The 13,138-nt window shown below is 39.0% G+C and overlaps 1 protein-coding gene across 1 annotated transcript; it reads right to left on the bottom strand.

Moving 5' to 3' along the window:
* Positions 1 to 2,087: 2,087 nt before the first annotated feature.
* Positions 2,088 to 2,654, bottom strand: LOC138366826 (uncharacterized). Its single transcript, XM_069328114.1, has one exon. It carries the CDS (start codon positions 2,652 to 2,654, stop codon positions 2,088 to 2,090), a length of 567 nt encoding a protein of 188 aa, XP_069184215.1.
* Between the last annotated feature and the right edge of the window lie 10,484 nt (positions 2,655 to 13,138).

Below are 13,138 nucleotides of genomic sequence, written 5' to 3'. Positions count from 1 at the left end.
ATTGACTTTTTAAAGTAATGTTCGCCTGTTTGCATGTCTTGCAATACATTCTGACCCATACTTAAGACGGCAGGAGCGAGGGTTCTCATTAAAAATGGCGCTGCTTTACGGGCTAAACCAGTGAGGAAACTGAATATTCCACCTTCTCTTATATGACTCCTATTGAATATTCTAATATCACTCAGCCCACCTCCTTTATATGAGGCAGGTGGGCTAATTAAGAATAATATTTCGTCTACAGACGGAGGGATGAAATTGACGCGCATTTTGTAGCTTGCAGATGAGTAATGAGGCTCGGAACTGTAATGACCTTATTATATAGACCCAATTCGGGGTCGTATATGTAAAACAGCTGTTGTGCTTCCTCGTTTATCAAAATAAATAGGAGTCCCATTAGGATCTGTTACTGCAATACTTATACTATCCAGTACATTTGTATTTAGAGGTTTATATAGTTTCCTATTCGTGCTTTCACCACCCTGCAAAGACACTACGTCCAATATATTCACTAATAAATTTCCGTACATCGTGGGTGCAATTTTATCACAATAAACACACAAGTAATCCATCATGCCCCTGGGTTGTGGAGGGTAGGGGCACGTGTCTGATTTGGGTGTTTCATCCAAATAATTCTTGTGTACGTATATATCATAATTTTTATGCTGATCAGTTCCTAAAACCTTGCCAATACTCGTCCCAAAAGATAGGGAAATCCTGCATATTGCTCGATTATCGTCATAATACAATACATTCTCATCGCTGCTGGCGGTATTGAACTTTACTCTATTGGAAATCGATCCATATTTAATATATGCATCTGCATATCTTGGGAAATACGTCTTATAGACATCAGACACAAAACTCAAATCGTTCTGTGAAAATATATGGGTAATTTCATTATTGATGGCGTATATAATTTCCTTTATACCACCAGCTAAAATATTAGTTTTCGGTAGAAATTTGGAATGTTTGTAACTAATTCCTTTTACATCTAGGTACATAATTCTCACGCGGATATAACTTTTCAGATCATCCGATCTTATTATGTAATATGACGAAGGCAATAATATATTCTGGAGACACATTTCGTAGGAACGTCTAGAATCCAGCACGAGTTGATTATACAGTCTGTTTTCAAAAAGCACTAGGTACATTATTGAGAAATAAATCTGTATTAGAAACACTTGTGGCATAAGTAACGTGGGAATCCATTGCTGGACTATGAATGAATAAACTAAAAACAAAACAGCACATCTATTTATACACTCACCTTCAGTAAGCTAGCCAAGTTGCTCCTCCGCCAACTTTAAGGCGTTTAGTTTCTCCAGCAGCTGTAGTAGGAGCATACACCCGTTTTCTTCTTAGTGCCACGTCATCATTAAATACTTGTTTACGAGATTCTGTATTCCTAAACATTTCTCGTGGAGTTGAGGTTAAAGAGATGAGTAATTTTACCAGCGATAATTTTTCTCGTGGGAATACAGAGCGGTGAATTGTCATTTTAGTTAAAACATCATCAATTATGTTTATTCCAGTCACCGGCATTTGCAAATTCCCATTAACGTCCCATTGCACCATCTTGCTTTCATCAAAATAATTCAACAGCAAAGTAGCATAATCATGATCTTTAGCTTTCAATTTTAAATGTACCAAATGTACTATTGAAGGATTAGCTTCTGCTTTTTTTACTACTGGTACTTTAGCAGGGCCCTCATCGATGGATTTACGAGGTACTAGATAATATTCTTTCATTTTTTATTTATTAAATAGTCTGGAAATTAAACTAGCAGCTATGGGTAATAATATACCGAGGATACTGCCTCCTTTACCAGTCAATAAAATGAGCTTTTTGTTTGAAATTGAGGGTTTCTTACAAGCTAGCGAATGCAAGGTGTCTCTGTACTTCTTCAATTTGACTATAACTTTTTTTTTAACCGGAAGCCTATTGTTCAGAAAATTTTTGAAAATCTCTGACAAGCAATGAATATGTGGTTTTTTAAACTGAGCAATCAATTTTTTCCTGGCTGAGGAATTGAGTTTGCTCAGCAAGGTCACCAACTCTCTGTACTTGTATACTAATGGCTTCTTCATATCTTCAACAAATCATCAGCATCAATCCACTGATCAAATGAAGAATCGTAGCCTTCGTACCTTACTTTATACTGTAATATATTATTGGTTAATGTACGTTTGCATAGGACCTTCTCAATATTAAATGCAGCTGGTAAATGGGTTAGGGTCAATTCTTCCTTATAAAACCCACCGTCAATAGGCTTGATATTTAAATCTTGTAAAAAATATAATGGGGTAGCCTGGCTTTTATCTATACGAATAATTCTGAAAATTTCTTCCGTGTTTTGTCTAGCAAAACCTTTCTTGAATGTCGAAATTCTGTTGGAGAGAGTAATGCGAACTGTGTCCCCGACAGCTAGTAGAGAACTAAGACCTGCTTTAGGTTTGTCCTTACTTTTATACATGAAATTGAACTGTTTCTTTATATCTTGTTGACGAGATAAAGCATGGACGTCAACTGGAGTCCGACCACCTAACCCTCGGTGGGGTGTTGTGTTATATGCCTTTATGATATCAGGTAATATGGGCAGATATCTCGAGGTATTGTGCGCAGTCATATATTTATAAATCTTAGTTTTCATGGTACGTATAAAGCGTTCGGCAATAGCGGCTTTTGTTTCTTGAGAAAATACGCTATACAGTTTAATATTTTTAGCTGCAAGCATTCGTTGCATATGACAATTATACAATTCACCTCCTCGATCTGTATTTATTTTACGTATTCCTTAGAAATATGAGGATTCCAATATGTTTTTAAGAGCTTTACTCACAGTCTGTCCATCTTTGCGTATCAGAGGTGCTACTTGCGCATACCGTGAAAAAATATCGACACAGACGAGAATGTATTTAATATCATCATTATGTTTAGCTAATAATCTCATTTCTGCTAAATCACAAGCTAAATATATACGGGGTTTAGGACTCAGCACCTTTCGTCGCTGAAATTTGCGAGGTTTTAATGCGTGCAAAGTGTAGGCTTTAGACGATTTCAAGTATTCTTTACATCTGATAAAGTTATATCTGGCTTTATGGTTTTAGCTGCTTTATACAACCTATTGACCCCCTAACCCTCCTGAGGATGCGGGGTTATAATAAATTTTATCTAGTACGTGCTCCATCTTCTAATAAAGTGATATCGGATTGTATGGTTTTAGCTGTTTTATACATCCGATATACAAACCCCCCTAGTGGTTGTTGTTGTTATTGTGAGGAACACATCCTCTACACCCCACCCCACAAACCACCCCTTGTGGTTGTTGTGGGGGACACATCCTATACACCCCACCCCCCTAACCTCCCCTTGTGGTTGTTATTTTCATCTAGTACGTTCACCATTGGTAAACAATTTCGTATGGATGCTCACCAACAATATTGCTACGGAAGGTGATGCATTCAGGGATTTTCACTCCTAAATCCACCAATAAATACCCATAAGGTTTACTGATGGCTTTCTTGTAGATATCCAAAAGCTTTTTAGAATCTTGTTTTCCAAATAACTGCCACCCAAATGTCTCAGTTTGAGCTAAATCTCTAGATTTCACTAATATGAAATGGGAGGCGTTTAAACTTATACTTCTAGCATATTTCCCAGAGAAAAATATATTTTGGGTAATGAATATGCACGAAATAGCGAGATGTCTGCCTTTAGTGAAGATATCAGACACAATTTTTGAATTGGCAGATTCGATGAACAAGTCATCGATAATAATTAAAATAGGCGAATCGTCCTTACGTTCATCTAAAGGGTTGATAATTTCAGGTTGAGCTATTATTTTCTTGTTAATTACTGAATCGTGTAGCAATGCTTTGTAACTGCCGCCGCATATAATAATACTGGAGAATTTCAGATGGTATTTTTGTACGAGTTTAGTGCACAAATGAGATTTTCCGCCATTGGAAAATCCTGCAATGATTATTCTGCTAGGTTCATTGAAAATATCGAGTTATTCTTCAGTGATAGGTGAACTATCCATGACTCGTGTTGGGTTTGTACTGACATAAGTATGATAAGGACATTATATTTAAACATGGGAGGTTTCATAGAAACATCAAAGTATACATTTCATATTTTTATTTTTTTGCATAGAACATTTTCAAAACATAGGTTAGGTGGGCACGGTTTTATAAAAACATCAAAGCATACATTTCACAAAGTTTTATCTTTTATATAGAACAGAACATTTTCAACATACGTTAGGGGGAGACTGCATTTTCAGAACATCAGTGATGAGTCAGGTGCCCCGCAATTTTTTCAAACATCAATGACAGGTTAGGAGGGGGGGGGGGTAGCAATTTTCAAACACAAAAGATAGGTTAGGGGAGGTTGCAAATTTTCTATCACCAATTTCTTCAGTCACTAATTGTGAGGATACGTCTTGTTCACCAGTGCATCGCGTTTTCCCCACATGTTGAATATGGGATGGAATCCACGTCTCACAGGACGTGCAGCAGCAGCAGGTGCAGGTACATCCTCCTCCTCATTCTCTTCTTCATGAATTTCTGCTCGAGGTATATCAGGGTGTCCATACGCCAAAGACTGCGTAGGACTCAGTACATAACGTTTATCGTCAAAGGCAGACAATCCACGTTTTGTAGTGAGACAGGTACACATACGGCCTTTAACATTCCTAATAGATCTGGATTGGAACCGCTGCCCAATATTTAACTCTAAAGCACTTTGGAAAGCTGCATGAGTGAGTTTAGACTGATGATAAGTGGGAATTCCTTTACAACGACAGATCTGAACCTGATCTTGAGTAAGAATTGAGTACATTTTAGGCTTCAATGCGATGAGTTCCTTGATGATTTTGGCTACAACTTCCGATTTTAACAAACCCAGTTGACCTTTGCGAGTCATCGAAATAGGGATTTTCAGGAGGGAAATTACTGAAATCCATATGCTGAGATAAAGGCAGTTTATTTAATTCCTCAAAAGCATTTGGACAGGTCAATTCAATCAAATTACGAATCTGTATCCGTATACAGCAATCTAGCTTTGTCTCCATAATGAACTTTGACGGTATTATACCAAAAATCATATAGGATCCTCTTAGCTATTTGCAAGATCTGGAACCCCAGATAGGTTGGTGTATTGACTTTAAGTGATTGTTTCTTAACCGTGCAAATGACTCTGTCTTCACTTAACAAAATGCTCCGTTTGAAGAACGGATTGCGTGCAAGCTTTGGAATTTGTCTCGAGATGTAACTAAATAATGCTGATCACAATATTTACTCACATTTGTCAAACTCTTGTCGTAAATTGCATTTGATACCAGCTTGAAAGCTTTACCCTTAATGGCGCAAGGTGTATTTGCACGTTCACGAGCATTTGTTTCGACAAATTCCTTAAGGTTTTTAAGCTTTGTCGGAATTCATAAACTGCATTTACCTTAGCTACTTCTAACCCTAATTTCATCAGCATCTGAAGCAAATCCAAACTGACCAAGTAATCTTTTTGAGGGAGATGTGAGGCAATTAATTTATTGTTTTTCTTGGAGAGTTTGCGATCTTCGGTATTTAAAATGTGTTTGCTATAATCGGACAGAAGATCAGTAGAAATATTAGCATGCGACAGGGTTAAAGGTAAGTCATCGGTGTATCGAGCCACCTCAGGTGCGACATGCATGGTATCACACATGACCCAATACCCCTTATCCCCATCACAAGCAATATTTTCCAATCCCTGTTGGAGCCAATCATTGCATTCGGCAGCAGATAATTTACGGATCCCGCCTTGAGGAAGCAGTTCTGTCATACAGGTGGCGTATAAGCCATTGAAATCTAAATAAAGAATATATTTATCAGTGCTAGAAGGATCAGCACCTGTATGCTCATTTTGTACACTTGTGTGTTGCCGCACAACAGAGGTAAATCCGCCTCTTAGATTTCTACGCAATACATCGTACAAATGGGGATCAGAAATAGAGTCCAAGACAACTTGACTCTTAAACAAGAAAGCGTCCCATGCAAAACTAGATAACGAGACATAGTGTGTAATGTCTAACTTGTACAGCTCAAGCATGGTCTTGCGCCATACAGTGAACACATCACACAATAGTCCAGTATCTACTTTTAAATAGACCTTCAAGTAATCCCCAATGGTCTTGCATTCTGCTAATCTGAAGACTTCTTTAGCCTGTGTATAATCGGTCTCGCTTATGGCCTCGTGTTTTAAACTATTGAAAAAGGCTTCGGGAGGAGGAAGAGCTGGTTAATTTAATTTCTCCAAAGATGAAATGTAGTCATAACAGAAAACCTGTTTGCCTGTCTTTAATAAATGGTGGGCAGGTACAGGGACGTCATCTAGCATAACTGAGGTGTAAGTGGTGGGTTTACCTTCCTTGATATGTTCTTTAGCTAGTTTTTCCAGCCCACCATTCAGTAAAGCCAGACTATCCATAAACCGAAGTTTACCGATATCTACTTTCATGAACTTAAATCCATCTTTGGAGGCAATATCAATTTTGCAGTTAGGGACGTTAGACAATTCATTTAAAATTACCACGAGGTCATAAGCCGCATTGTGAGAAAATGTATATAAATATTTATATGAATTTCTGCACAACATGTTACACCTGCGGCAATAGGCTGCAAGATAATTATTAAATTCAATAGCATGATCATGATGACGGTGCTTGTCTTTATCTGATTTAAATGGCCTATAGCACATTTCACATGTGGTTTGCAAGACTATAGTCTTGCCAATGTGTACGTGTCATCGATATTTTGTATATAGGCATGGCAGATTTGATTCTCTTCCATGCTTTCTCCAAAGTATCTATGAAATGATTCACAGGGTCATCCCCCATATAAGTTAATTTATCTAACACCTCCAATTCCCTGTTGATGATAATATAAGCATATACCATAGCTTTGTGACGCTTCTCGATCATACCTTGGGGATTGGAGGGGTCCAACAAGCACTGGAAATCATAATATGCCGTGTGAGAGGGACCATAGGCACGACCGTAATTTTTGAACTTGATTTTATGACCTTCAGGGTAAAATTTCAATGTTTGTTTAACTTCGCATAACTCTTCGTGATCCCGCATCGCATCAGGTGACAAATGAATTAAACACGAATGGCAAAAAATATGATTGCCTGGTGCTCTATTTGGATTGCCGCGCATATTGCGGACATACTGATTGAAATCTTTAATGAGTACAAGATGCTGATCCTCTAGCATGAGCAAAGGTACTTTCGGAGCAGAATGTTCCCTGCCTTTTCTAGCTAAGCTAATGTAGTATCTATTATCTTCACGCGTAAGCACATAGATAAAAATACTTAATTTATTTATACTTTCTATTTTATTGATATTGTCATACGTTATGGGAATTTCAATATCCTCACTCCAAGGGACGAATCTAAGACACCACCTGGCTGACTTGGAACGTTTTATGATGTTATCTAACGTCATTCCCTGAGCTAGACATATATGTGCTGCCAGACATTGGATCAAACATATATTTTGCTCGCCTTTAGGATTGAAAACATGTCTTGAACCACGCAATCTATCTGGATTAGGCACGTATTCTCCTAGACGGATAGGATGCTGAACAGCTATAGAATTGATATAAAAACCAGAAATGCTCTGTATACCTAGACTCGAACCTTCTGTCTCGGCAAAGAACTCTTCTAACTTATTATCCAATTCAGCAATCCATTGATCTACGATAACACTGGCCTCATGCCTAGATATAGTGCGTTGTTCAGCCCTTATAGGTAACTCTCCCTCAAAATCAGGTTCATTTTCTTGATTAAGTTGTTGTAAATTGAATGTAAAATCAGGGTATATCAAGAGGGCAGGAGGGAAATTGGGATGAACAGCATCAAACAAGGATTCTATTTGCTGAATAAAATAATCACGATATATAGTCAAATAATGGGCAGGATCTCCTTGGGCATGATCTGGGATGCTATATGAATGGCGTATGTACACCCCATTGAAATTATTTATCACTTCAAGCACTTCGGGTTAAGGAGGAAGAAAAATATCTACCTGCTGCTGCTGCTGTTCCTGAGGTGGTGGCGGAGAATTGGCGATAGGCTGGCTGGCATCCATATCAGAATCTGCTTCCCAAACCAGATGCAGGGAGTCTTCTTCATCCTCCAGTTGAAAACCTATAAGTAACAAGAATAATGATTTCAATAAATAAAATTAGATATAGAGAGTTTAATAATACTGGCATTATTGAAATATGAAAATAAATAATGTGGATGTTACTTACAATTAGCACTTTCCCTGTTGTCATTATCTTCTGGTGTTGGTGAACGAGCTTGGCTCGTGCTAGGCTCTTCACCACCTCCTCCACGAGGATATTCTTCCTCTACCTCCACTACCTGCTGAGTTGGCGAGCCTAAAATCATATAAATGATCATGTGAATAATAATTAAAGATGATAAGTGAGGTATTTATATAAATATATCTAACAAGAATTGGGAATAGTTTAATATTGCAGAAAAACTATATTTAACTTACTTTCGTACTGGACGCTTTGGTGCAATGACGCTTCTGAGTGCTCTGAATCAGAGCTAGTATCAGACTCGGAATCATCTAGATACATGCAAACTGGACATGCATCAGGGTTGCGACCTGTAGATTTTAATTATTCTATATAGTTATGCGTATTTTTTAAGGAATGCTGCATAGACGTATAGCTCTACAACTAATTGTAAATAATAATTCATTTTATAAATTTAGCTGCTGCAATTTATTAAATTATGTATTTTTGTTCAGAATATTTAATACAAATAATATCTGATGCTGCTGTTAAGTCATTTTTTTACAATAGTAACTATAAATATGCTATAACTCACAACAGATTTATGGGAAATTTCTACAGTTGTTATAACCACACTGATACTTACAGGTAGAACAAATCACTTTGGAGCACGAGGGACAAATCTTATCAAAATGTCCACGAGGTATTTTATAGCACTGCTCACAGTAAATAACACTGATGCCGAGGATTGGCGGTGAAGGTTATCCTACATTCAGCACATTTCGTCTGGCACAGATGGAGTGGTCCCAGTTTAGGAGCCTTGCAAAGTTCACAAATATACATGGTCAATTTGATAGATACGAGACAACGAAGTTCGTTAATGCACAAGTGCTGGAGCTAGTTCAGAGTGTTAGCACAGGAAGCCTGAGTTGGACTGTCCTTAGGGCTGGATGGAGGTCCTTATAAGGTCAGCTAGCATGCTGCCAGATGTACGATTCTGCTTAAATTGCAGTTCGACATTTAGGCATCTATTTTAATTTGAACTTATTAGTGCATAATGATTACAGTTGTAGATGACTAAAATGTATATTCTCAAACCTCTGATTAGGTTTGGTGGGGATGGTTAGTCTAGTCATTTTTGAATAATAATAACATCAAATACGGTACATATACAGGTAGGACGCCAAAGGTCGCATTGGTTATCTGGTGACGTCATGCATAGTTGACCAATCAGGTGCTGTGATACCTTGACACTTATATGCTAATGGCCAGCAATACCTTATCCCTATACTGAGCCCGCTTTTCGCGACATCGCTAAACAACAACAACTGGTCTGTAGAATGTATTTGTTTGTTATATATAATAAGCTAGGTTAGGATGGTTTGATCGGGTTTATGGAATGAATAACGGAAAAGATAAGTAATGAGCTATTGTATCTGAATATTGACTCTGATGAAGCACAGAGTACAGTTGAGGTATTAAGCCTAATTAAGAGTTCACACTTATGTGTGAACCTCCTGGGATCCGCATTTAGTACGTTGGCGCCTTGCACCGCATTAGGGATGATGACGTCAGAAAAGAAGGCAACTGCAGAAGGCCTTACTTAAAAAACATGAGAGGCTTGCTTTTACTGAATGTAGTATTCTTATATATGTACACTGAATGAGTATTTTGATTCGTTATATGCTACAGCAAGGTGTGGGGAGGCATGTTTTTGAGTGAATGGGAGATGTGCATATATATTTACGTACGTGCATATATATTTATGTACGTGCATATATATTTATGCGCTATGAAGCAATATTGGATTAGTACTGAAATTGCATTGAAGTCACCACGCCTGGCAGGAGACTGTTTTCATATAAATGACTGCTAGGGGAGGACGCGGAGATACATGATAGCTCATGCTCTGTGTTGCTTCCCCTTTTGCAATGGACGATAGTTGCAAGTAAATAGGAAATTTTAAATACAATAGGGATGATGGTATTTTACATTAGGTTTCAGGGTCAATGTTGTAACGCAAAACACACGACTCATAGACCGGCTTTTTAATCTCCTTAAACGTGCCTGTGCAGGAATGCTGAGCGGCTAGCTGGTGACGTCATTGATCATTGGCAATACCTGTGCATGGGTCACTGGGGTAATGACATTTGAGTATGCAAGGGATCGGCCATTTAATCCTACCCCCAGGCAAATTGAAGACTGGCTACCCGATGACGTAATTGACCATTGGCTATGCCTGTGCATGGGACCGTCCATGAAAGAAAATTCGAGAAAAACCTGGGGCCAATGACCGGCTATTTAATCCCCATGATCGTGCCTGTGCAGGAACACTGCGCGTCTAGCTGGTGACGTCATTGACCATTAGCGATGCCTGTGCATGGGTCACTGGGGTAACGAAATTTGGGTGTGCCAGGGATCGGCTTTTTAATCCCCCAGGCAAGTTGATTCGAGAAAACCCAGGGTGCGTTGACCGGCTGTGGAAAAAAAGTTCGTAAAACCCAGGGTGCTTAGACCGGCTGTGGAAAAAAAGTTTGTAAAACCCAGGGTTGCGTAGACCGGCCTCGAAAAAAAGTTCGTGAAACCGGGGGTGCGTAGACCGGCCTCAAAAAAAAGTTTGTGAAACCCAGGGTGCGTAGACCGGCCTCAGAAAAAAAAGTTTGTGAAACCCAAGGTGCGTAGACCGGCCTCGGAAAAAAAAGTTTGTGAAACCCAGGGTGCGTAGACCGGCCTCTGAAAAAAAAGTTTGTGAAACCCAGGGTGCATTAACCGGCCTCGAAAAAAAAAAGTTCGTGAAACCCAGGGTGCGTAGACCGGCCTCGAAAAAAAAAGTTTGTGAAACCCAGGGTGCGTAGAAAGGCCTCGGAAAAAAGTTCGTGAAACCGGGGGTGCGTAGACCGGTCGCGGAAAAAAGTTCGTGAAACCGGGGGTGCGTAGACCGGCTTGGGAAAAAACCAAAACGGCCGGTCTACGCCCTATTTTATAGTACTCACATAGAGGTGTCTAGAGACGAAGTGGAAAAAATGCTCAAGGAGTTAAATAAGAACAAAGCAGTTGGTCCAGATGGAGTTTCACCATGGGTTCTGAGAGAATGTGCACCTGAGCTCAGCATTCCACTTCAACTGATTTTTCCGGCATCCCTGTTTACAGGAGTTGTAGCTGATGTGTGGAAAAAGGCAAACATAGTTCCAATCTACAAATGTGGAAGCAGGGAAGACCCCCTTAATTATAGAGCGGTATCATTGACAAGTGTAATAGTCAAAATATTGGAAAAATAATTAAAACTAAATGGGTAGAACACCTGGAGGGAAATGATATAATATCAGATAGACAGTATGGTTTTCGATCTGGAAAATCCTGTGTAATTTACTCAGTTTCTATGATCGAGCAACTGAGATATTACAGGAAAGAGATGGTTGGGTTGACTGCATCTATCTGGACCTAAAAAAGGCTTTCGACAGAGTTCCACATAGGAGGTTGTTCTGGAAACTGGAAAATATTGGAGGGGTGACAGGTAAGCTTCTAACATGGATGAAAAATTTTTTGACTGATAAAAAAATGAGGGCAGTGATCAGAGACAATGTATCGGACTGGAGAAATGTCACAAGTGGAGTACCACAGGGTTCAGTTCTTGCACCAGTGATGTTTATTGTCTATATAAATGATCTACCAATTGGTATACAGAATTATATGAACATGTTTGCTGATGATGCTAAGATAATAGGAAGGATAAGAAACTTAAATGATTGTCATGCCCTTCAAGGTGACCTGGACAAAATAAGTATATGGAGCACGACTTGGCAAACGGAATTTAATGTTAATAAATGCCATGTTATGGAATGTGGAATATGAGAACGTAGACCTCACTCATCCTATATATTATGTGAGAAATCTTTAAAGAATTCTAATAAAGAAAGTGATCTTGGGGTGGTTCTAGATAGAAAACTATCCCCTGAGGACCACATAAAGAATATTGTGCGAGGAGCCTATGCCACGCTTTCTAACTTGCTTTTAAATACATGGATGGCGATATACTAAAGAAATTGTTCACGACTTTTGTTAGGCCAAAGGTAGAATGTGCAGCGGTTGTGTGGTGCCCATATCTTAAGAACCACATCAACAAACTGGAAAAGGTGCAAAGACATGCTACTAAGTGGCTCCCAGAACTGAAGGGCAAGAGCTACAAGGAGAGATTAAAGGCATTAAATATGCCAAAACTAGAAGACAGAAGAAAAAGAGGTGATATGATAACTACATACAAAATAGTAACAGGAATTGATAAAATCGATAGGGAAGACTTCCTGAGACCTGGAACTTTAAGAACAAGAGGTCATAGATTTAAACTAGTTAAACACAGATGCCGAAGAAATATAAGGAAATTCACTTTCGCAAACAGAGTGGTTGACGGCTGGATCAAGTTAGGTGAGAAGGTGGTGGAGGCCAAGACCGTCAGTAGTTTCAAAGCGTTATATGACAAAGAGTGCTGGGAAGACGGGACACCACGAGCGTAGCTTTCATCCTGTAACTACACTTAGGTAATTACACTAAGGTAATTACACACACACACACACAGGAATGAGTATGTCAGGGTGAGAAGAGAAACAGAGAAAAGTTTTTAAAATGATATAGCAATCAAAGCCAAGACCGAACTAAAGCTACTCCACAGTCACATGAGAATTAGAACAACAGTGATAGAACAGGTACTGAAACTTAGAACAGGCGAGGACAGGTATACAGAGAATGACAGAGGTGTGTGAAGAACTCAACAAGAGGTTCCAGGAGGTCTTCACAATAGAACAAGGTGAGGTCACTGTGCTAGGAGAAAGGGCGGTAAACCAGGCGG

The sequence above is a fragment of the Procambarus clarkii genome, chromosome 2 (genome assembly GCF_040958095.1).
Source record: "Procambarus clarkii isolate CNS0578487 chromosome 2, FALCON_Pclarkii_2.0, whole genome shotgun sequence".
Taxonomy (NCBI): Eukaryota; Metazoa; Arthropoda; class Malacostraca; order Decapoda; family Cambaridae; genus Procambarus; species Procambarus clarkii.
This window is presented reverse-complemented; position numbering and strand designations above follow the sequence as displayed.